The following is a 26390-nucleotide window of genomic DNA, read 5'->3' as shown; positions in this document are numbered from 1 at the left end:
TCAACTATAATGATTCCTTTATTTAACTACTGTTTATACATTAAGCTTCTTTATATAATAGGAATTGGGGGGTTGGATATTGCTATTCTTAATTGCAGCTACTTTTAAGAATGGAATTAGTAATTGTAGGAACATTTTATTTATTTGTGTCGGCACATTCAACAGTAAAAGAAGGGGTTTGCTTAATTAATTCTGTATAATAAAGAACAAAATACTTTGGTCCTGTAGAGCAATCTGCTAAGAATGGTGAGAAGGAAAGGAAGGAGAAAGTCTGTCTCATTCCTGGACCAATTCCCACTTGGGGCTGGGGTTTCCCAACACACCAACAAATAATTCTTGGAGCACAGCTGGGTGTCCTATAATTCAAATAAATTCTGACACTACCTCCCCAAAGGTTAAGGGTTCAATTTAGAAGACGGCCTCTCCGCTCGGCTCCCATTTTATACTGCAGTTGCAAGTCTAATTCCTTTGCTTCTGATGGACAAACTACAGATTGGTGGTTCCCATGATCTCCTCCTTGGACTTTAGCAGCCAGTGCAAAGTCCAGGTTGTTACCAGTTGGTTAGAAATCAGAGGTTCCAGTGACTTCCTTGTATTTAATTAATTTGCTAGAACAGCTCACAGAACTTAGAGAAATATTTTACTTACTAGATTACAGGTTTATTATAAAAATATATAAGTCAGGAACAACTAGATGAAAGAGATTTATTTGGTAAGGTATGGGGGAAGGGAAGAGAATCTTCCATGTCCTTTCCAGGTGCTCCGTGTTCCCCAAATTTCCATGCATTTACTAACACTGAAGATATTTGAACCCTGTCCTGAATGGAGACTTCACTACAAATTCAAAATTGATTAAATTATTAGCCAGTGGTGATTGATTTAATGCCCAGGCCTTCTCCCCTCCTAGGGAGGGGAGGTTGTTGTGCAACTGAAATGTCCCACCCTTTAATCCTTGCTTGGTTCTCCTGGAACCGGTTTACTTCCTTAGGTGTGGGTCCAAAAGTTACTTCATTAACATAACAAGAAATACTTTTGTCAATCAATACTTCGCAAATGCCAACAGTTTTGGGAGCTGTGACTGTAGCTTATTGAATTCTGAACACTCCTTACAGTTTATATTCAGAGAGCTTAGATGTTTGACAATGTAGAAGCAGTTTTCTTAGAAGAGGGACAAAGAGGTAGAGGAATCCATAAAAATGGTATCACCGAAATTTGTATAGATATAAGAGGAGAGTCAGACTTCCATTTGGGGTAGAGTTTTAGAGGTTGGAAGTGCTGAACTAACAGTTTTAGAGGGCCCAACTGGAATCTGGGATACATGGGCAATATTTCATTTGGAGAAAGGATTTTGTGCTTAGTTTGCTAACTATTCCTGTAGGTAAACAATACTTAGAATTGCTTCCTGTTTTGAGCACAGAAAGAGCCATGCCACTTTCCATATACCATAATTTTTTTTTTTTTTTTACTGCAGTTGAATCTACTATAAGAAACAAAAAATTGGTTTAACCTAATCCTTTTCTAGCTGTATTAGAGACAACCTTCATACTAATGGAGTGGATGTCAGAGTCATAAAATAATTGTTGATATCAAAGAACCAAGTGGGATCAAGAAGAGCCCTTGGCAGGGGGCCTTTAGCTACTTCATACTTCAGTAAGTTTCTGCTACATAATGTGACTTTCCCTAGGTGCACTGTTTGCTAGTCAACACATAATTGCTCTATTCTAAACCACATCTAACATGATACCTAGTAAAAACTTGGTGGCCATTTGTTGAGTGAATAGTTGAATGAAGAAATGAATGGATGAATGTCCTTTGTAAATATCACTTTTTTTTTTTTTGGTAAAATCTTTCTAGGTTATTTTTCAGGGATTTTTTTTTTTTTAATCATGAAGGGAGAAATAGAAATGTAAATCTTAGAATGATAGTATTTTGCTAATTATAAAAGCAAAAACAGTATTTAATAATATCACCTCTGACAGTAGAATTTGGACATAAACCTAAATAATAGTCACACAGGATCACTTATGCATGGTCATGATTGGAGGACCTGGGGAACTTTTTGAATAAGATACAGGAAACTTCTAAGGAAAAGCTCATTCCAAGAAAGAGAGAGTGAGGAAAATAAATGTGAGGATAGGCTAAGATTAAAGACTGGCAATTTGGGGCCTGTGTTGGTTATATTAACCATTAGTCTTAATGGTTTACTTTTTCTCTTCTCTCCCTACCTCACCTCCCCTTTTTTTTGCAAGAGTACAGAAGAGTAGAAATTAAAATAAAAGTATTTGAAATAGTGATTTCATTAAAATGGCATTGGTACCATAAGTCAGCAATATTCTGGGATCCATGTAGGAGAAATGTGAAAAAAGGGAGAGTGATCTTCCTTATTTGTGCAGAGAACCCTGACCACAATGAAGCCACCCTTTAGACATTTTAGACCCTAGACTGTTTACTGGTGGCATCAGTGATAGAGGCCCTTTAGGTACAGAAGTACGGCAATCAAAGAGAGGCATTTGTCTTTGTTAAAATGTTCAGACTACCCAAAGAAATCTATAGATTTAAAGCAATTGCATTAAAATACCAACCGCATTTCTCACAGAATTAGAACAAATAACCTTAAAATTTGTATGGGACCATAAATACCCCAAATAGCTAAAGGAATCTTAAGAACAAAACTGGAGGTATCACAATTCCAGATTTCAAGATATACTACAAAGCTGCAGTAATCAAAACAGTATGGTACCTGCATAAAATAGACACAGAGATCAATAGAACAGAATAGAGAGCTCAGAAATAAACCCTCAAATATATGGTCAATGAATATATGATGGAGGAGACAAAATATGCAATGGGGAAAAAACAGACTCTTCAATAAATGTTTTGGAAAAAAAATGTTTTGGACAGCAACACATAAAAAATGTTTTGGACAGCAACACATAAAAGAATGAAACTTGACCACTTTCTTACACCATACACAAAAATAAACTCAAAATAAATTAATGACCTAAATGTGAGACCCGAAACCATAAATATGCTAGAAGAGAGCACAGGCATTAATTTCTCTGATATCAGCCATAGCAACATTTTTCTAGAAATGTCTCCTAAGGTAAGGGAAACAAAAGAAGAGGTAAGCTACTGAATGACATCAAAATAAAAATCTTCTGCACAGAAAAAGAAAATAAAAGAAAACCTACTGAATGGGAGAAGTAATTTTGCAAATGATGTATCAGTAAAGGGTTATATCCAAAATATAAGAAGAACTTATACAACTCAATACCAAAAAACCCCAAATACCCCAATTAAAAAATGATGAGACATTTTCCCTAAGAGATATATAGATGGCCAACAGACACATGAAAAGATGATCAACATCACTCATCATGAGGGAAATGTAAATCAAAATCACAGTGGTATATCACCTCACAACTTTCAGAATAGCTAAAATCAAAACCACAAGAAACAATGAAGATTGGTGAAGATATGGAGAAAAAGGAACCTTTGAGCACTGCTGGGAATGCAAACTGATGCAGAAAGACAGTATAGAGTTTCCTCAAAAAATTAAAAAAAAATGGAATTGCCATATAATACAGTAATTATACTACTAGGCATTTACCTGTAGAATATGAAAACACTAATTTGAAAAGGTATATTCACACCAAAGTTTATTGCAGCATTATTTATGATAGCCAAATTGTGGAAGCAGCCCAAATGTTCATTTATACATGAATGGATAAAAAAGATGTGGTATATATACACAATGGAATATTAGCCATAAAGAAGAATGAATTATCTTGCCATTTATACCAACATGGATGAATCTCAAGGGTATTAGGTTAAGTGAAATAAATCCATCAGAGAAACACAAATACCATATGCTTTCACTTATATGTGGAATTTAAGAAACAAAACAAATGAACAAAGAAAAATACCAAACAGACTCAACCTTAGAGAACAAACTGATGGTTACCAGGGGGTGGTGAGTGGGAAGATGGCTGAAACAGGTAAAGGGGACTAAGAATACACTTATCATAATGAGCACTGAGTAATGTATAGAATTGTTGAGTCACTACATGGTACATCTAAAACTAATGTAACACTGTAGGTTAATTATACTGGAATTAAAAAAAAGAGGCATTTGTCTACCCATTCATTTACATACCCCTTCAACAAAGTTTATTGGGGCTGCAGACAATGTACTAAGAATTTAACTGAGTAACACAAATCCCTTTATTCAAGGAAGTGTTGGACCAAACAGACAAGCAGGTCTGTATTTCCTGGGTATTATGAAAGAGGAATATACTGTGTAATATAAGAATATTTGGATGGGCAGTCAGGATTAGTCAGGGATTACTCAGATCTGGGCCAAAACCTGAGTGGTAAAAGACTAGATGTTAGAAGAATGTTTTCATGTCGAGGGAATAGTGATTGTGAAGCTCACAGACACGAGACAAAATTAATTTGCGGAATATTTTGGAAAATTGCATGCCATTATCTTTTGAATCCTTCTTTAGGTTATTTAAATAAATCATGAGATTCATAAAATATGGATTCTAAAATAATCAGAAGAAAGAGGCACATTTCTGCAATTTGGTTTCTTAACTCCTCTGTGCTTTCCACTTTTTAATATTGACTCTTAATATTTCTATTAGTTGCCACTCTTTTCAGCTGGCATTTTATGGTATCTTAGGTCTGGTTTTGTATGTGCTAAGCAATTGCTGTGGATTTTTTTTGGGGGGGGTGGGGGTGGATTGTAAAGAAAGCTCCAAAACATTTTTGTCCTCACAGTACCTCAGTCATTGCCTGTGCAGAACAAAAACCATTCTCTGTATTTTTATACAAACCTCTTATCTTAAAAATTTACAAATCCAACTAGATATTGTGTTTGTTTAGATGGTCTTGATAGATATGCTCCTTAGCTGACCGCCTCACAAGTGGGCAGTTTCTATAATGATATGATGTTAAAATTTTGTGATGTGCTCTGATATCCATACCAGGTGTCTGTGATTCAGGTAGATACTTTTGGCAGTGTTCGGCAAAGTTGGAAAAATATTTCTCTGTGGGTCTCTGAGAATCATTTGTGATTTTTCTCATGTGCATCATGCTAGTAGCAACTTCTAATCAGCAGGAAAACACAGGGCATGAGCAATTTATCCATTAAGTGAGTCATATAAGGCAAGAGAAAAAGAGAGACTTGCTGATGCTTGAAAGTGATATTTTTACATTTTGGTCAAAGATTATTTCCCATAAGTGTATTAACATAGGCTCAGCTGGAAGTGTTTTTGTTCAGTTGTTAGTGAGGTAACAAAATATCAACATTTTTAATATGATTTTTTAAAACAACTCAAAAATAGCTATTGGTATTTCCCTCAAGACTACTTAAGAATCACTTTTGATTTGAGAGGCCTGGGTTTTAAAATAACTTTTGAAAAATAAGAAAAATCATCTAAGTTTACCAATTAATCTAGAAATAACATTTAAAAACCAAAGAACAAAAATGGAAGAACTCAAAATGTTAGAAATCTTCTAATTAAGGAATTTTAAAACTAAAACTTTGAAGTACAATTATATTCATATCACTACCTAGTTTTCTACATTACTTTCACAGTTTGTTATTTTGAAAAATTCAAATATATGTAAGAGTTGTAAGAATAGCACATTCACCAAAGGATAATATTTAGTAACGTTTCCTTTGTCTTCCTTAAATATTTCGGTGTGTATCTTCAAAACACAAGAATACTCTTCCTACTTTACTACACTAAAATTATCACGATCAGGAAATGTAACATTGAAAAATACAATTATTTAATATATACTTTATGTTCAAATTCCTCCAAGATCTGAATAAAATCCTCGATAGGTATATTGATCCTGAGTACATTAAGAATAACACATTCTAGGGGCACCTGGAGGCTCAGAGGTTTAAGCCTCTGCCTTTGGTTCAGGTCATGATCTCAGGGTCCTGGGACTGAGCCCCTCATTGGGCTCTCTGCTCAGCAGGGAGCCTGCTTCCTCCTCTCTCTCTGCCTGTCTCTGCCTACTTGTGATCTCTGTCTGTCAAATAAATAAATAAAAGTCTTAAAAAAAAAAGAATAACACATTCTATTTAGTTATTTTCTTTGGTCTGTAAATAAAGTAAAACTTTGTTGACAATTAACTTACATGAAAGCTAAATTTATCACACCTAATTTTGTAGGAGAGACACCATCTTGACAACATCTTACCAGTATCTCAAGACAGAGTGAAGCTCAAATGGTTTTAAAGATTTTATTTATATATTAGAGAGAGTGAGAGAGAACATAAGGGGGGAGAAGGAGAAACAGACTTCCCGTGATGCTGGGAGCCCAATGTGAGACTCGATCCTGGTACTCCGGGATCATGACCTGAGCTGAAGGCAGTTGCTCAGCCAACTGAGCCACCCAGGTGCCCTCAAATAGTTTTAAATTGGAAGAATGCACTTCAATATGGATTGATCTAATTTTTTTCTCATGATTTGATTGAAGCTAAACATTTTTTCCAGGCATACCACAAAAGTGATTTTTTTGTCCCGTGTACAGAATATGATGTTATTTGATCCATTATTGATGACATATGACTTGACTTGATCATTTCAGTAAGGTGTTATCCCTCAGATTTATTCATCGCACAAGTTCTTTTTAATACGTAATCTGTTGGGAGAAACTTTATGGGGATATGACCATCATGTTCTGCATATATTCACCAGTATTATCAGACTCATTATTTCTTTATTATTTTGATAGGTGAAAAATTATACATTTTAAGTTCTATAATTTTTTCAACATTTGTTAATTGATTTGTCCATAAGGAAGAGCTTTTCATTTTCCTCACCTTGTAATTCTTATTATTTAACAAAAATATAGACTTTCAGTTCCTTTCTTACTCTTTTTTTAAAAGATTTTTAAAAAATATTTATTTAATTTTATTTTATTTTCAGTGTTCCAAAATTCATTGTTTCAAAGATCTTATTTATTTATTTGAGAGAGAGAAAAATAAGGCTAGCTAGTGAGAGCAGGAGTGGGGAGGACAGGGTGAAAGCAGACTCCCCATGGGCAGGGAGCCCAATGTGGGGCTTGGTGCTCAATCCCAGGACCCTAGATCATGACCTGAGTAGAAGGCAGGCATTTAACTGACTGAGCCACCCTAGGACTCCTCCTTTTTAATTTCAATGAATTATCTCCTTATTTATATTGATACCCAAGCAGTCCTACATTTGGCTAGTGGGCTATTCAGGCTGCCTTTAGGATCTTTTTGATATGTTCCCCTCATTTTTAAAGTCCCTATCACCTTTCTCTGTAACAAGGAGACTTTCTAGCCTTACCTTATACTTTCCCAGGCTTAGTCCTGTATCAGCATTTCTCCAAGCAACCAAAGTTTTTACTCCTATCCATTTCCATGCCATTGTCACTCAGCCCTGTAGGTAGTCAAATTTCACTTGTTTTAGGTTTTCATTTCCTGTATTTATTTATTTTTAACTAAGTCATTACTTATTAACTATTTCTACTGTTTTTATCTTATCCCAAAAAGTAGTGTATTATAGATACTTTGTTGAGCTCAATTTTTTTTCCCATGAAAAATGTCTATCCTGGAAATTACTACATATGAGTTCTTAGAAACCTTCTTTATATTTTTCTTAAAAGCTGCATAATACTTTATGTTGTGGTTAACAGTCATTTGCCAGTCAATCTTCTATGTATTTTTGTGTTTTGTTTTGTTTTATTTTTGCATTCTCTCTTCATTTTTTTTTTTTTTTTTTTTTTTTAGAATTTACTATGTGTCATTATATTTTTTTTTTTTTAATTTTTTATTTTTTATAAACATATATTTTTATCCCCTGGGGTACAGGTCTGTGAATCACCAGGCTTACACACTTCACAGCACTCACCAAATCACATACCCTCCCCAATGTCCATAATCCCACCCCCTTCTCCCAAACCCCCTCCCCCCGGCAACCTCAGTTTGTTTTGTGAGATCAAGAGTCAATTATGGTTTGTCTCCCTCCCAATCCCATCTTGTTTCATTTATTCTTCTTCTACCCACTTAAGCCTCCATGTTGCATCACCACTTCCTCATATCAGGGAGATCATATGATAGTTGTCTTTCTCTGCTTGACTTATTTCGCTAAGCATGATACGCTCTAGTTCCATCCATGTTGTTGCAAATGGCAAGATTTCATTTCTTTTGATGGCTGCATAGTATTCCATTGTGTATATATACCACATCTTCTTGATCCATTCATCTGTTGATGGACATCTAGGTTCTTTCCATAGTTTGGCTACTGTGGACATTGCTGCTATAAACATTCGGGTGCATGTGCCCCTTTGGACCACTACATTTGTATCTTTAGGGTAAATACCCAATAGTGCAATTGCTGGGTCATAGGGCAGTTCTATTTTCAACATTTTGAGGAACCTCCATGCTGTTTTCCAGAGTGGCTGCACCAGCTTGCATTCCCACCAACAGTGTAGGAGGGTTCCCCTTTCTCCGCATCCTCGCCAGCATCTGTCATTTCCTGACTTGTTGATTTTAGCCATTCTGACTGGTGTGAGGTGATATCTCATTGTGGTTTTGATTTGTATTTCCCTGATGCCGAGTGATATGGAGCACTTTTTCATGTGTCTGTTCGCCATCTGGATGTCTTCTTTGCAGAAATGTCTGTTCATGTCTTCTGCCCATTTCTTGATTGGATTATTTGTTCTTTGGGTGTTGAGTTTGCTAAGTTCTTTATAGATTCTGGACACTAGTCCTTTATCTGATATGTCGTTTGCAAATATCTTCTCCCATTCTGTCAGTTGTCTTTTGATTTTGTTAACTGTTTCCTTTGCTGTGCAAAAGCTTTTGATCTTGATGAAATCCCAGTAGTTCATTTTTTTTTTCCTTGCTTCCCTTGCCTTTTGCGTTGTTCCTAGGAAGATGTTGCTGCGGCAGAGGTCGAAGAGGTTGCTGCCCGTGTTCTCCTCAAGGATTTTGATGGATTCCTTTCGTACATTGAGGTCCTTCATCCATTTTGAGTCTATTTTGTGTGTGTGGTGTAAGGAAATGGTCCAATTTCATTTTTCTGCATGTGGCTGTCCAATTTTCCCAGCACCATTTATTGAAAAGGCTGTCTTTTTTCCATTGGACATTCTTTCCCTGCTTTGTCGAAGATTAGTTGACCATAGATTTGAGGGTCTATTTCTGGGCTCTCTATTCTGTTCCATTGATCTATGTGTCTGTTTTTTGTGCCAGTACCATGCTGTCTTGATGATGACAGCTTTGTAATAGAGCTTGAAGTCCGGAATTGTGATGCCACCAACGTTGGCTTTCTTTTTCAATATCCCTTTGGCTATTCGAGGTCTTTTCTGGTTCCATATAAATTTTAGCATTATTTGTTCCATTTCTTTGAAAAAGATGGATGGTACTTTGATAGGAATTGCATTAAATGTGTAGATTGCTTTAGGTAGCATAGACATTTTCACAATATTTATTCTTCCAATCCAGGAGCATGGAACATTTTCCCATTTCTTTGTGTCTTCCTCAATTTCTTTCATGAGTACTTTATAGTTTTCTGAGTATAGATTCTGTGTCTCTTTGGTTAGGTTTATTCCTAGGTATCTTATGGTTTTGGATGCAATTGTAAATGGGATTGACTCCTTAATATCTCTTTCTTCTGTCTTGCTGTTGGTGTAGAGAAATGCAACTGATTTCTGTGCATTGATTTTATATCCTGACACTTTACTGAATTCCTGTATAAGTTCTAGCAGTTTTGGAGTGGAGTCTTTTGGGTTTTCCACATATAGTATCATATCATCTGCAAAGAGTGATAATTTGACTTCTTCTTTGCCGATTTGGATGCCTTTAATTTCCTTTTGTTGTCTGATTGCTGAGGCTAGGACCTCTAGTACTATGTTGAATAGCAGTGGTGATAATGGACATCCCTGCCGTGTTCCTGACCTTAGCGGAAAAGCTTTCAGTTTTTCTCCATTGAGAATGATATTTGCGGTGGGTTTTTCATAGATGGCTTTGATGATATTGAGGTATGTGCCCTCTATCCCTACACTTTGAAGAGTTTTGATCAGGAAAGGATGCTGTACTTTGTCAAATGCTTTTTCAGCATCTATTGAGAGTATCATATGGTTCTTGTTCTTTCTTTTATTGATGTGTTGTATCACATTGACTGATTTGCGGATGTTGAACCAACCTTGCAGCCCTGGAATAAATCCCACTTGGTCGTGGGTGAATAATCTTTTTAATGTACTGTTGAATCCTATTGGCTAGTATTTTGTTGAGTATTTTCGCATCTGTGTTCATCAAGGATATCGGTCTATAGCTCTCTTTTTTGGTGGGATCCTTGTCTGGTTTTGGGATCAAGGTGATGCTGGCCTCATAAAATGAGTTTGGAAGTTTTCCTTCCATTTCTATTTTTTGGAACAGTTTCAGGAGAATAGGAATTAGTTCTTCTTTAAATGTTTGGTAGAATTCCCCCGGGAAGCCGTCTGGCCCCTGGGCTTTTGTTTGTTTGGAGATTTTTAATGACTGTTTCAATCTCCTTACTGGTTATGGGTCTGTTCAGGCTTTCTATTTCTTCCTGGTTCAGTTGTGGTAGTTTATATGTTTCTAGGAATGCATCCATTTCTTCCAGATTGTCAAATTTTTATTGCCGTAGAGTTGCTCATAGTATGTTCTTATAATAGTTTGTATTTCTTTGGTGTTAGTTGTGATCTCTCCTCTTTCATTCATGATTTTATTTATTTGGGTCCTTTCTCTTTTCTTTTTGATAAGTCGGGCCAGGGGTTTATCAATTTTATTAATTCTTTCAAAGAACCAGCTCCTAGTTTCGTTGATTCGTTCTATTGTTTTTTTGTTTTCTATTTCATTGATTTCTGCTCTGATCTTTATGATTTCTCTTCTCCTGCTGGGCTTAGGGTTTCTTTCTTGTTCTTTCTCCAGCTCCTTTAGGTGTAGGGTTAGGTTGTGTACCTGAGACCTTTCTTGTTTCTTGAGAAAGGCTTGTACCGCTATATATTTTCCTCTCAGGACTGCCTTTGTTGTGTCCCACAGATTTTGAACCGTTGTATTTTCATTATCATTTGTTTCCATGATTTTTTTCAATTCTTCTTTAATTTCCCGGTTGACCCATTCATTCTTTAGAAGGATACTGTTTAGTCTCCATGTATTTGGGTTCTTTCCAAACTTCCTTTTGTGGTTGAGTTCTAGCTTTAGAGCATTGTGGTCTGAAAATATGCAGGGAATGATCCCAATCTTTTGATACCGGTTGAGTCCTGATTTAGGACCGAGGATGTGATCTATTCTGGAGAATGTTCCATGTGCACTAGAGAAGAATGTGTATTCTGTTGCTTTGGGATGAAATATTCTGAATATATCTGTGATGTCCATCTGGTCCAGTGTGTCATTTAAGGCCTTTATTTCCTTGCTGATCTTTTGCTTGGATGACCTGTCCATTTCAGTGAGGGGAGTGTTAAAGTCCCCTACTATCATTGTATTATTGTTGATGTGTTTCTTTGATTTTGTTATTAATTGGTTTATATAGTTGGCTGCTCCCACATTGGGGGCATAGATATTTAAAATTGTTAAATCTTCTTGTTGGACAGACCCTTTGAGTATGATATAGTGTCCTTCCTCATCTCTTATTATAGTCTTTGGCTTAAAATCTAATTGATCTGATATAAGGATTGCCACTCCTGCTTTCTTCTGATGTCCATTAGCATGGTAAATTCTTTTCCACCCCCTCACTTTAAATCTGGAGGTGTCTTCGGGCTTAAAATGTGTTTCTTGGAGGCAACATATAGATGGGTTTTTGTTTTTTTATCCATTCTGATACCCTGTGTCTTTTGACAGGGGCATTTAGCCCATTCACATTCAGGGTAACTATTGAGAGATATGAATTTAGTGCCATTTGTATTGCCTGTAAGGTGACTGTTACTGTATATGGTCTCTGTTCCTTTCTGATCTACCACTTGTAGGCTCTCTCTTTGCTTAGAGGACCCCTTTCAATATTTCCTGTAGAGCTGGTTTGGTATTTGCAAATTCTTTCAGTTGTTGTTTGTCCTGGAAGCTTTTAATCTCTCCTTCTATTTTCAATGATAGCCTAGCTGGATATAGTATTCTTGGTTGCATGTTTTTCTCGTTTAGTGCTCTGAAAATATCATGCCAGCTCTTTCTGGCCTGCCAGGTCTCTGTGGATAAGTCAGCTGCCAATCTAATATTTTTACCATTGTATGTTACAGACTTCTTTTCCCGGGCTGCTTTCAGGATTTTCTCTTTGTCATTGAGACTTGTAAATTTTACTATTAGGTGACGGGGTGTGGGCCTATTCTTATTGATTTTGAGGGGCATTCTCTGGACTTCCTGAATTTTGATGCTTGTTCCCTTTGCCATATTGGGGAAATTCTCCCCAAAAATTCTCTCCAGTATACCTTCTGCTCCCCTCTCACTTTCTTCTTCTTCTGGAATCCCAATTATTCTAATGTTGTTTCGTCTTATGGTGTCACTTATCTCTCGAATTCTCCCCTCGTGGTCCAGTAGCTGTTTGTCCCTCTTTTGCTCAGCTTCTTTATTCTCTGTCATTTGGTCTTCTATATCACTAATTCTTTCTTCTGCCTCATTTATCCTAGCAGTTAGAGCCTCCATTTTTGATTGCACCTCATTAATAGCTTTTTTGATTTCACCTTGGTTAGATTTTAGTTCTTTTATTTCTCCAGAAAGGGCTTTTATATCTCTCGAGAGGGTTTCTCTAATATCTTCCATGCCTTTTTCGAGCCCAGCTAGAACCTTGAGAATTGTCATTCTGAACTCTAGATCTGACATATTACCGATGTCTGTATTGATTAGGTCCCTAGCCTTCGGTACTGCCTCTTGTTCTTTTTTTTGTGTTGAATTTTTCCGTCTTGTCATTTTGTCCAGATAAGAGTAAATGAAGTGGCAAGTAAAATACTAAAAGGGTGGCAACAACCCCAGGAAAATATGCTTTAACCAAATTAGAAGAGATCCAAAAAATCGTGAGTGGGGAGAAAAGGGGATAAAAAGAGGTTCAAAAAGGAAGAAAGAAAAAAAAAAAAAAAAAAAAAAAAAAAAAGAAAAAAAAGAAAGAAAAAAAGAAAAGAAAAGAAAAGAATTTTTTAAAAAAAAAAAGAAAACACCTAAGAAAAATGTAAAAATATATATATATATATTAGATAAACTAGTAAAAAAATCGTTAAAAAGAAAAAAAGGTAACAGTTAAAAAAAAATTTTACCCGAAGGCGAGAAAAAAAAAAAATGAAAAAGAAAAAATTAAATTAACTGCAAGACTAAAAAAAATCACAGGAAAAAAGCCATGAGTTCCGTGCTTGGCTTTCTCCTCCTCTGGAATTCTGCTGCTCTCCTTGGTATTGAAACCGCACTCCTTGGTAGGTGAACTTGGTCTCGGCTGGATTTCTTGTTGATCTTCTGGGGGAGGGGCCTGTTGTAGTGATTCTCAAGTGTCTTTGCCCCAGGCGGAATTACACCGCCCTTACCCGGGGCCGGGGTGAGTAATCCGCTCGGGTTTGCTTTCAGGAGCTTTTGTTCCCTGAGCGCTTTCCGTAGAGTTCCAGAGGACGGGAATACAAATGGCGGCCTCCTGGTCTCCGGCCCGGAGGAGCTGAGAGCCCAGGGCCCCACTCCTCAGTGCGCCCTCAGAGAACTGCGCCCAGTTACTCCCGTCTGCCTGACCTCCGGCCGCGCTCCGAGCTCACCGAGCCTGCGACCGGTTCAAGGTAACCCCGAGCTGCGAGCTTACTGTCAGCTCTGTCTCTGTAGCCGGCTTTCCCGTTCCAATACCCGCAAGCTCTGCGACACTCAGACACCCCCGATCCTTCTGTGACCCTGCGGGACCTGAGGCCACGCTGACCCCGCGTGGGCTTCGCCCCGGTTTAGCCTCTGGAGCGATGTCCCTCAGCGGAACAGACTTTTAAAAGTCCTGATTTTGTGCGCGGTTGCTCTGCTGCTTGCCGGGAGCCGGCCCCTCCCCCCGGGGTCTATCTTCCCGTCGCTTTGGATTCACTTCTCCGCCAGTCCTACCTTTCAGAAAGTGGTTGTTTTTCTGTTTCCAGAATTGCTGTTCTTCTTCTCTTCGATCTGCCGATGGATTTTCAGGTGTTTGCAATCTTTAGATAAGCTATCTAGCTGATCTCCGGCTAGCTGAAGCAGTCTCAGCTTGCTACTTCTCCGCCATCTTGACTCCTCCTCCTCAAAAGTAGTTGTTGTAATATTTCAGCAGATCTACTTCATCTGCATATACCTCATGGTTTCCTTGGATACTGGATGATGCCATTCAGGTCTATGTTTTTATCTGAAAGTGGTGCCCCAAGGTCACCAGCATGACGATATAGATGTAGACTTGGCTCTGTCTCCCAACTTCACATCCAGTGATTTTTTTTTTTCTGTTAGACTTTAAACATGTGGACAATGAAACCCCTACTAGCTGCCTCCGAGCTCTAGAAACGCTCCCCGCATTCTCTCTTCATTTTAAAAAAAAATTTAATTAACATATAATATATTATTTGTTTCTGGAGTACAGGTCTGTGATTCATCAGTCTTACACAATTCACAACACTCATCATAGCATGTACCCTCCCCAGTATCCATCACCCAGCTGCCCCATCACTGCCCCCTCTCCTCCAGCAATCCTCAGTTTGTTTCCTGAGGTTAAGAGTTTCTTATGGTTTATCTCCCTCTCTGATTTCACCTTGTTTCATTTTTCCCTCCCTTCCCCTATGATTCCTTGTCTTGTTTCTCAAATTCCTCATATCAGTGAGATCATATGATAATTGTCTTTTTCTGATCGACTTATTTCGCTTAGCATAAAACCTCTAGTTCCATCCACGTCATTGAAAATGGCAAGATTTCATTTTTCATAGCTGCATAATATTCCATTGTGTTGCCTGTACCACACCTTCTTTATCCATTCTTTCACCTTCTTTATCCATTCATCTGTGGATGAACATCTAGGTTCTTTCCATAGTTTGGCTGTTGTGGACATTGCTGCTATAAACATTGAAGTGCACATGCCCCTTTGGATCACTACATTTGTATCGTTAGGGTAAATACACAGTAGTGCAATTGCTGGGTCATAGGGTAGCTCTATTTTCAAGTTTATGAGGAACCTCCATGCTGTTTTCCAGAGTGGCTGCACCAACTTGCATTCCCACCAACAGGGTAGGAGGGTTCCCCTTTCTCCACATCTTTGCCAATATCTGTTGTTTCCTGACTTGTTAATTTTAACCATTCTGACTGGTGTGAGGTGGTATCTCATTGTGGTTTTGATTTGTATTTCCCTGATGCCGAGTGATGTGGAGCACTTTTTCATGTGTTGCCATCTGGATATCTTATTTGCAGAAATGTCTTTTCATGTCCTCTGCCCATTTCTTGATTGGATTATTTGTTTTTTGGGTGTCGAGTTTCATAAATTCTTTATAGATTTTGATACTAACCCTATATCTGATACGTCATTTGCAAATATCTTTTCCCATTCTGTTGGTTGTCTTCTGGTTTGTTGACTGTTTCCTCTGCAGTGCAAAAGCTTATTTTGATGAGTCCCAATAGTTCTTTTTTCTTTGTTTCCCCTATTTTTGAAGATGTGTTTAGCAAGAGGTTGCTGTGGCCAAAGTCGAAGAGGTTGCTACCTGTGTTCTCCTCAAAGATTTTGATGGATTCCTGTCTCACACTGAGGTCTTTCATCCACTGTTGAGTCTATTTTTGTGTATGGTGTAAGGAAATGGTCCAGTTTCATTCTTCTGCATGAGGTTGTCCAATTTTCTCAACACCATTTGTTAAAGAGACTGTCTTTTTTCTATTGGGTATTCTTTTTCTTTTTAAGATTTTATTTATTTACTTGACAGAGATCAAAAATTGGCAGAGAGACAGGCAGGGGGGTGGGAAGAAGGCTCCCTGCTGAGCAGAGTGCCTGACCCGGGTCTCTATCCCAGGACCCTGGTATCATGACCTGAGCCAAAGGCAGAGACTTTAAGCCACTGAGCCACCCAGGCGCCCCTATTGGGTATTCTTTCCTGCTTTTTCAAAGATTAGTTGACCATAGAGTTGAGGGTCTGTTTCTGGGCTCTCTGTTTTGTTCCACTGATCTATGTGTCTGTTTCTGTGCCAGTACCACACTGTCTTGATGATTACATCTTTGTAATAGAGTTTGAAGTCTCATATTGTGATGTCATGAGCTTTGTTTTTTCTTTTTCAACATTCCTCTGGCTATTTGGGGTCTTTTCTAGTTCCATACAAATTTCAGTATTATTTGTTCCATTTCTTTGAAAGGAAGTTGGTGGTCTTTTGATAGGGATTGCATTAAATTTGTAGATTTCTCTAGGTAGCTTAGACATTTTCACAATATTTGTTCTTCCAATCCACGAGCATGGAACGTTTTTCCATTTCTTTGTGTCCTCCTCAATTTCTTTCATGAGTATTCTATAGTTTTCTGAGTACAGATTCTTTGCCTCTTTAGTTAGATTTATTCCTAGATATCTTATGGTTTTAGGTGCAATTTTAAATGGGATTGACTCCTTAATTTTTCTTCTTTCTGTTTTGTTGTTGGTGTATAGAAATAAACTGATTTGTATGCATTGATCTTTGTTGGTATATAGGAAGACAACTGATTTCTGTGCACTGATTTTATATCTTTACACTTTTGTATTGGAATTTTGAGTTATAGCTAGACTTTTTTTTTTTTTTAAACCTAGCTTATAAGGAATACACTTGTGTTTTTTCTCTAGTAATTGTATGGATTTATTTTCTATATTGAGATCACTGATCAATTTAGAGTTTATTTTTTACTCTTTTTCTTTTCTGATTCTTATGGGACTTAATTGTTTCTTCTAATCTAATTTCATGGGAAATACTTACAATATTTTCTGAAGTAACAGTGGAGACAGATACTATACTTTCCTTGTTCCTGAATTTAATGGGCACTCTTCTATTTCTTCCACATTAAGATGCTGGTTTTAGGGCTGAATATACAAAATTATACTATGCATGTGTATTTCTATATTATTGAGTAAATTTTAATCAGGAATGGGTGTTGAATATTATCACAGGATTTCTCCATAGTTATATGTTTTTTATTTTCATAGCTATCAATATAGTATCATAAATTAATTTCTATCTTTGCATTTATTAAACTTCAATTAGTCATGATATATTATTTTCTTTTTTAAAATAAATTAATTAATTTATTTTCAGGAAAACAGTATTCATTATTTTTTCACCACACCCAGTGCTCCATGCAATCCGTGCCCTCCATAATACCCAGCACCCGGTACCCCAACCTCCCACCCCCACACCACTTCAAACCCCTCAGATTGTTTTTCGGAGTCCATAGTCTCTCATGGTTCACCTCCCCTTCCAATTTCTCCCAACTCCGTTCTCCTCTCTAGCATCCCCTGTACTCCAGGATATTTGTTATGCTCCACAAATAAGTGAGACCATATGATAATTGGCTCTCTCTGCTCGACTTATTTCACTCAGCATAATCTCTTCCAGTCCTGTCCATGTTGCTACAAAAGTTGGGTATTCGTCCTTTCTGATGGAGGCATAATACTCCATAGTGTATATGGACCACATCTTCCTTATCCATTCATCCTTTGAAGGGCATCTTGGTTCTTTCCATAATTTGGCGACTGTGGCCATTGCTGCTATAAACATTGGAGTACAGATGGCCCTTCTTTTCACGACATCTGTATCTTTGGGGTAAATACCCAGGAGTGCAATGGCAGGATCATAGGGAAGTTCTATTTTTAATTTCTTGAGGAATCTCCACACTGTTCTCCAAAGAGGCTGTACCAACTTGCATTCCCACCAACAGTGTAAGAGGGTACCCCTTTCTCCACATCCTCTCCAACATATGTTGTTTCCTGTTTTGTTAATTTTGGCCATTCTAACTGGTATAAGGTGATATCTCAATGTGGTTTTAATTTGAATCTCCCTGAGGGCTAGTGATGATGAACATTTTTTTCATGTGTCTGATAGCCATGTGTATGTCTTGATTGGAGAAGTGTCTGTCCATATCTTCTGCCCATTTTTTTGATATGTTTGCCTGTTTCATGTGTGTTGAGTTCATATAGATCCTGGATATCAACCTTTTGTCTGTACTGTCATTTGCAAATATCTTCTCCCATTCCGTGGGTTGCCTCTTTGTTTTATTGACTGTTTCCTTAGCTGTGCAGAAGCTTTTGATTTTGATGAAGTCCCAAAAGTTCATTTTCGCTTTTGTTTCCTTTGCCTTTGGTGACATATCTTGAAAGAAGTTGCTGTGGCTGATATTGAAGAGATTACTGCCTATGTTCTCCTCTAGGATTCTGATGGATTCCTGTCTCACGTTGAGGTCTTTTATCCATTTTGAGTTTATCTTTGTGTACGGTGTAAGAGAATGGTCGAGTTTCATTCTTCTACTTATAGCTGTCCAGTTTTCCCAGCACCATTTATTGAAGAGACTGTCTTTTTTTCCACGGTATATTTTTTCCTGTTTTGTCGAAGATTAATTGACCATAGAATTGAGGGTCCATATCTGGGCTCTCTACTCTGTTCCACTGGTCTATGTGTCTGTTTTTATGCCAGTATCATGCTGTCTTGGTGATCACAGCTTTGTAATAAAGCTTGAAATCAGGTAACGTGATGCCCCCAGTTTTATTTTTGTTTTTCAACATTTCCTTAGCGATTCCATACAAATTTTAGGATTATTTGCTCCAGCTCTTTGAAGAATACCGGTGGAATTTTGATCGGAATGGCATTAAAAGTATATATATATTAAAAGTATATATTGCTCTAGGCAGTATAGACATTTTAACAATGTCTTGGGTTTATTCTTCCAATCCAAGAGCATGGAATGATCTTCCATCTTTTTGTGTCTTCTTCAATTTCTTTCATGAGTGTTCTGTAGTTTCTCAAGTACAGATCCTTTACCTCTTTGGTTAGGTTTATTCCCAGGTATCTTATGGTTCTTGGTGCTATAGTAAATGGAATCGATTCTCTAATTTCCCTTTCTGTATTTTCATTGTTAGTGTATAAGAAAGCCACTGATTTCTGCACATTGACTTTGTATCCTGCCACGTTGCTGAATTGCTGTATGAGTTCTAGTAGTTTGGGGGTGGAGTCTTTTGGGTTTTCTATATAAAGAATCATGTCATCTGCGAAGAGAGAGAGTTTGACTTCTTCATTGTCAATTTGGATACCTTTTATTTCTCTTTGTTGTCTGATTGCTGTTGCTAGGACTTCTAATACTATGTTGAACAAGAGTGGTGAAAGTGGGCATCCTTGTCTTGTTCCTGATCTCAACGGGAAGGCTGCAAGCTTTTTCCCATTGAGGATGATATTTGCTGTGGGTCTTTCATAGATAGATTTGATGAGGTTCAGGAATGTTCCCTCTATCCCTATACTTTGAAGCGTTTTAATCAGGAACGGATGCTGGATTTTGTCAAATGCTTTTTCTGCATCAGTTGAGAGGACCATGTGGTTCTTCTCTCTTCTCATACTAATTTGTTGTATCACATTGATTGATTTGTGAATGTTGAACCATCCTTGTAGCCCAGGGATGAATCACACCTGGTCATGGTGGATAATCTTTTTAATATGCTGTTGGATCCTGTTGGCTAGGATCTTGTTGAGAATCTTAGCATCTATATTCATCAGTGATATTGGTCTGAAATTCTTCTTTTTGGTAAGGTCTTTGCCTGGTTTGGGGATCAGGATAATGCTGGATTCATTTATATGTTTTTTATTTTCATAGCTATCAATATAGTATCATAAATTAATTTCTATCTTTGCACTTATTAAACTTCAATTAGTCATGATATATTATTTTCTTAATGTAGTATTAGGTTTTATTTCCTAATATCCATTTAGGATTTTTGGATTGATATTAGTAAGTAAAATTAGTCTGTCCTAATGTTTTTAGTCAGGAATAAATGTTACTTTTGATTCCTAAAAATATTTTAAGATGTTTCTTAATTTTCTATGCTCTGTAATAATTTCTGCAGCATTAGAATTAGCCAGTTACTGAAGTGTTGCAGAATTTCCTGTGGAATCATTTGGACATGGTACCTTTCTCTGGAAGCAGTACTTTAATAACGATCTCATTTTATCTGGTTTTTAATTTTTAATTTTATTTTTTTTTGCCTCTCTTTCTCCTCTGTCTCCCTCTCTCTGTCTTTGTTTTTTTTTTTTTTTATCTGTGTCTGATTTTGTGGAAATTTTATGTATAAACTGTCTATTATTATCAAGTGTGGTAAATTATATTTTGCTGAGATATTATCTGTTTCTCTCTCTCTCTCTCTCTTTTTTTTTTCAGTATAAGGAGTCTACTATTTCATTGTGTTATCATTATTCCAATAGTATAATGGGGGTTACATGTTTCAAGAATAAATCTACTTTAGAATCATAGGGATTTCCCCCCATTACCTTTTAAGTAGGTCCTGTTACAATTTTTTTGTCACCACAGTGTCTGCCCACAACAATAAATGAGAATAAAAAAAATTCAGAGAATGATAATTATAATAAAAAACAAATATCCCTAACAATATCTTATACTTTATTTCAAAGATCTTACATTTTTATTTTTTCCTATGCAATGATTTCTTAAAAGAAAACAATTCACATTTTTAAATGGTGTTTTAATTCAGCCCTTTTTTAATCTCTAATTTTATTTAAGTTTTTATTTAAATTCCAGTTAGTTAGCATACAGTGTAATATTAGTCTCATGTATACAATATGGTGATTCAACACTTCCACACATCACCCAGTGCTCATCACAAGTGCCCTCTTTAATCCCCATCACCTATTTCACCCATACTCCCACCAATCATCCTCCCCTGTGGTAACCATCAATTTGTTCTCAATAACTAAGAGTCTGTTTCTTGGTTTTCCTTCCTCTCTCTTTTTCTCTTTCCTCTTTGCTCATTTGTTTTGTTTCTTAAATTCCGCAAACAGTGAAATTATGTGGTATTTATTTTTCTCTGACTGACTTATTTTGCTCCAATCATCCCTTGAGTGTACTGAACTGGCAAAGGATTGTGTAGGAATGCTCACAGAGTATTCCTGGAGTTCTTACATAATTACACAGATTTCTATAGCCTTTACACTTGAAAAATACTTCTGTGGGTTTAAAGTACTTAGCTCACACTTTTTTCCCTTTAGTTATGAAACCAAAACGGTCCTGTCTTTGTCTTGGTTTAGATGCCCTCATCTAAAATTCTTATGCCATCAAAATTTCTTTCACTGATATCAGACACTCTTTTTGCCTGAATTTTATGAGGATAACTTTCTTTTCCTTTAAGGAAAGAATTGAAATTAAATAATAAAGGGTAATTTTTTACATATATGGTAATGAATTCAATTTTTGAATTATGGCTTAAAACATTTTCAATTATTTAATTTTATTCTTTAACGTCTCCACTTATGTGTATCTTTTATCTTTTTTGCCTCTCTTTCTATTTGATGAATTTCTCTCTGAACATTTTTCTTTCATTATTTTGATTTTTTTTTTAGTTATTATCACAGCTTTCCTGAATGTTCCTTATTTTTTTCCCTCAAAGCTTTTTTTTTTTCTAGTCAATCTATCAGTTTTATTTCTAATACAAGTATATTTCTTTTTTTAAAGATTCATTTGTTTTTTTTTTTTTTAATTATTTTCTTGCCATATTGCATACCGTCCCCAGTGCCTACCACCCAGGCACCCCATCCCTCCCATTCCCCTCCCCTCCAGCAACTCTTAGTTTGTTTCCTGAGATTGAGAGTCTCTTATGGTTTATCTCCCTTTCTGGCTTCATATTCTTTCATTTTCCTCTCTCTTCCCCTCTGATCCTTTGTCTTGTTTCTCAAATTCCTCATATCAGTGAGATCTTATGATAATTCTCTTTCTCTGATTGATTTACTTCACCTAGCATATTAATACCCTCTAGTTCCATCCACATCTTCAAAGTTTAAGGTTTCCTCTTTTGGTGATATGTCATTTAGTTTATATTTTCAAGATGACTTTTTCCTTTTCTTTAATTTACTGCCTGAGCTTGATCAACTCTCATTTCACATGTGGACATATTAGTAAGTATTTATCTTAATAGTAAAAAAAAAAAATTCATAGTGAATTAACCTAATCATCCATTTCTCTTCTGAATTTTGGAATTTATAATTCAAGGGTTTTTAATGCAAGTGTTTACTTAAGGTTTTTTAATTTACTTTGGAGTGTTGTGTTGAGGTTTTACTTCAATTAATTAGTCAATTAATTAAGTTGCTTAGAAGTCTTTTTTAGAATTATTATCACTTGAGATGTTTTGATTCTCCTTGTTTGTTTTCTTTTTATATTAGCTCTGTAGGGAAGTAAATTTATGGTTCAGTGTTTTTAAAGAATTACTCTGGATTGGCAATGAGACTCAGATAGCTAATTAGATTACTCAGTTCAACTATTCTCTTTTCTATTAATATATTGAAGCACATTTTTTATCAGATAGTACTAATGTCAAGAAAAGAGACTTTGATTTGTCCTGTGATTCTATCATGCATTTTTTTCTTTCTTTAGGAAAATAATTTTTTTTCTTATACATTCTTACCCTTCACAATGAAGTGTCCAGTATGTGCCTCCCCCTTTCCCTATTCACTTTACTCTCCTACAAGTGGTGATATAAAATGAATGAAATAAAATAAAATATTGTACAAGAAAGGAAACAAACAAGTGAAAACTACTAAAAGTATTACTTGGAGAAACTTGATAGAATGATGAAGCTCAAGCAACAGATGACACAACTTAAACAGGATTAAATACCTCTGCGTGCCTCTCTGCCTACTTGTGATCTCTGTCAAATAAATAAATGAAATCTTTAAAAAAAAAAAAAAAAAAAAAAAAAAAAGTTGTATTTACTATCTCTCATGACAAAAAAGCCAAGCTGGGTTACTCCCATGACTTACTGTTCTCAAAAGTGTAAGTTATTTTAAATATTTATTTGAAAGAGAGAGAGAGAAAGAGAGAGCATGAGCAGGGGGAGGGGCAGATTAAGAAGAGGAAGCTGACTCCTGTTAAGCATGGAGCCCAATGTGGGCTTCCATTCCAGGACCCTAGGATCATGACCTGAGCTGAAGGCAGACGCTTAACCGACTGAGCCACCCAAGTACCCTTCAAAGGCACAGGTTATTTTAAACTTCACATTCCATACTGAAGTTTGTTTTCAGATTTTTCCCTTTATAGTCTAAACACACTTGGAGAAGAGTGTTTCTATGTAAAAAATGGTCAAGGCCAGAAGAATGCCCTTTTCTTTTATCCCCTTTCTAGAGTGAGGTAAACTTTCTCAGAACATTTACTTTTCCCTCCTTGCCCCAAACCTACTCTTTTTCCTTCATGTATTTGTCCAGCTTTCATGAAATCATATGTAATTTTATCAAGATTTATTTTTAGACGAATTAATATTTTCTCATCCGGAAGCATCATGTATTTAAACTCTGTATTCTTTTTTTTTTAACATTTTATTTATTTATTTGACAGACAGAGATCACAAGCAGGCAGAGAGACAGGCAGAGAGAGAGGAGGAAGCAGGCTCCCCACTGAGCAGAGAGCCCAATGCGGGGCTCTATCCCAGGACCCTGAGATCATGACCTGAGCTGAAGGCAGAGGCTTAACCTTCTGAGCCACCCAGGCACCCCAAACTCTGTATTCTTTTTAAAGGAAGAAAGTGTATGAGATGATTGTTGACTAACTCACCAACTCTTTCTAACATGGTTAACAAGCACAATAAACTCTACAACTAAAATTAAAGTGCATTTAATTGCAGATAAAATAGGGGTGCCTGGATGGCTCAGTGTGTTAAGCCTCTGCCTTCAGCTCAGGTCATGATCTCAGGGTCTTGGGATTGAGTCCCGCATTGGGCTCTCTGCTCAGTGGGGAGCCTGCTTCCTCCTCTTTCTCTCTCTGCCTGTTTCTCTGCCTACTTGTGATCTCTCTCTGTCAAATAAATAAATAAAATCTTTTTTAAAAAAGTAATTGCAGAGTGGCCTTGTTCTCCGCTCTTCTCCCCACGTCCCGGAGGCCGCTGTGTTTTTGTCAGCCTCCGACCCGCAGTCGGCCCGAGACCGAGCACCATGCCCTCAATTAAGTTGCAGAGTTCCGATGGAGAGATATTTGAAGTTGATGTTGAAATCGCCAAACAGTCTGTGACTATCAAGACCATGTTGGAAGATTTGGGAATGGATGATGAAGGAGATGATGATCCAGTTCCTCTACCAAATGTTAATGCAGCAATATTAAAAAAGGTCATTCAGTGGTGCACCCATCACAAGGATGACCCCCCTCCTCCTGAGGATGATGAGAACAAAGAAAAGCGGACAGATGATATCCCAGTTTGGGACCAAGAATTCCTGAAAGTTGACCAAGGAACACTGTTTGAACTTATTCTGGCTGCGAACTACTTAGACATCAAAGGTTTGCTTGATGTTACATGCAAGACTGTTGCCAATATGATCAAGGGGAAAACTCCTGAGGAGATCCGCAAGACCTTCAATATCAAAAATGACTTTACTGAAGAAGAGGAAGCCCAGGTACGCAAAGAGAACCAGTGGTGTGAAGAGAAGTGAAATGTTATGCCTGACACTGTAACACTGTAAGGATTGTTCCAAATACTAGTTTCACTGCTCTGTTTATAATTGTTAATATTAGACAAACAGTAGACAAATGGCAGCAGCGAATCAGTTGTTTAAGCAGAATATTGTCCTCCTTGCATGTGTAGTTTGAGAACAGATCCCAAGCTTATGGCTGAGTTTCTTCTAGTACGATCAAAAGTTTTTTTTCTTTGCTCTAAATAAACCTGAACTGTGAGTTCTCTGTAGAAAAAAAAAAAAAAAGTAATTGCAGATAATAAATAGAACAATCTAAGAATCTGAAGGATTAAACCTTGAAAAATCTTAGAATAATCTAAGAATTATAGGATAATCTTAGACAAGAATCTGAAAGATAGTATTAATTTTTTAAAAAAATATTTTACTTATGTATTTGAGAAAGAGAGAGCATGCATGCAAGAGAGCATTAGTCGGGGAGAGAGAGAGAGGAAGAAGCAGACTCCCTGGAGTCTGACACGGGGCTTGATCCCTGGAGTCCTGAGCCTAAAGGAGATGCTTAACTGATTGAGCCACCCAGGTACCACTGAAAGATAAATATTTTTAGAACATTCATCAAAGTTCTTAACAATTTTTCTCTCTATATTAGAATAACTACAGAAAGTGTTTGTGAAGAAATTCACAGCATAGAAAACTTAGTCCTTATTTCTAGAAGCTCAACTCCTCAAATTTAGAAGCTTACATCTGTAGACAACTGATATCAATCATCCGTTAATGATGATCATTCTGTCTACAAACTTACAAAGCTTATGCCAGATTTTCACCTTAGAAAACATAGTGTCCAAGAGAATATTAAAAACCTTTTAATTGTATCCTTATTTATTGGGAGTCAGATATGAACAGACAAGGAAATTGAGTATTATTTTTCTCCCAAGTTCTTGACCTCTTTTTGGGAGTCTGGCCTTTAGAAATTGTACCTCCATAGACTTGATGACTGGGCCATGGCCCAAGAGATCATAACTGCATCGTAATAGATAGTCAGACAAGGCTTTCTTTCTCCTGATTTGAGATCCCCAAACTTTAGTTGGCTATTCAACCAATGGTTAATGTTAGGATGAAGTAGTATGAACCATATTTGGTCAGATGGGTGGAAAAGTAGAGAAAGGCAATCTCTGCTAAGATAAAAACAAAGTAGACATGCAAAGAAAAGAAAAGATGAAAGTGTATAGTGTAAATGAAGCAGGGCGAGAAAAAGAGAGAGAGAGTGGGGGGTGAGGAAGAGGGAGAGATAGAATCCCAAACATGTTCCATGCTTAGCATGGAACCTGATGCAGGGTTGCATCTCATGACCCTGAGATCATGACCAGAGCTTAAATCAAGAGGCTGATCCTTAATTGACTGAGCAACCCAAACCCAAGTGCTCCTCTCAATTTTATTTTGACTTAAGTTAGTTCTGTCAGATTTCTGTTAATAGAAACCCAATAATCCTGACTTTAATAATATTCTCATGTTAATGTTTCTATAGTATGTGTGAGAATCAATTTTAGTGTTAAAACAATCCTAAGATACCATTATTTCATATATTTGGAACCCTAGAGAGGCTAAAATATTATATGGATGGTTGAGGATCCTGACTGAGCCTTGGGCTCCAGATTTCACAAATACCAGCATTTTATAAAAAATTAAAACAAAGATTTGGGAATAAACAAACACTTTGCTTTTCTTCTAACACCAGCTCATTTTCCAACAATACTCTTTTAAAAAACTACTACTTGAAATTAAATAAAATTAATTTTGAAAGAAACTTAACCTAATGAAAATAGAGA

The 26390-nt window shown here is 36.7% G+C and overlaps 1 protein-coding gene across 1 annotated transcript; it reads left to right on the top strand.

Moving 5' to 3' along the window:
• Nucleotides 1–24004: 24004 nt before the first annotated feature.
• Nucleotides 24005–24767, top strand: LOC101682868 (S-phase kinase-associated protein 1). Its single transcript, XM_004833881.2, has one exon. It carries the CDS (start codon nucleotides 24094–24096, stop codon nucleotides 24583–24585), a length of 492 nt encoding a protein of 163 aa, XP_004833938.1. The 5' UTR covers nucleotides 24005–24093; the 3' UTR covers nucleotides 24586–24767.
• Nucleotides 24768–26390: the final 1623 nt, after the last annotated feature.

The sequence above is a fragment of the Mustela putorius genome, unplaced genomic scaffold (assembly GCF_011764305.1).
Source record: "Mustela putorius furo isolate JIRA1106 unplaced genomic scaffold, ASM1176430v1.1 tig00003846_pilon_pilon_pilon, whole genome shotgun sequence".
NCBI lineage: Eukaryota > Metazoa > Chordata > Mammalia > Carnivora > Mustelidae > Mustela > Mustela putorius.
This window is presented reverse-complemented; position numbering and strand designations above follow the sequence as displayed.

Bases quoted from the DNA above. Each gene is read 5' to 3' on its own strand.
- LOC101682868 (XM_004833881.2), top strand. From the start codon at position 24,094: ATGCCCTCAATTAAGTTGCAGAGTTCCGATGGAGAGATATTTGAAGTT.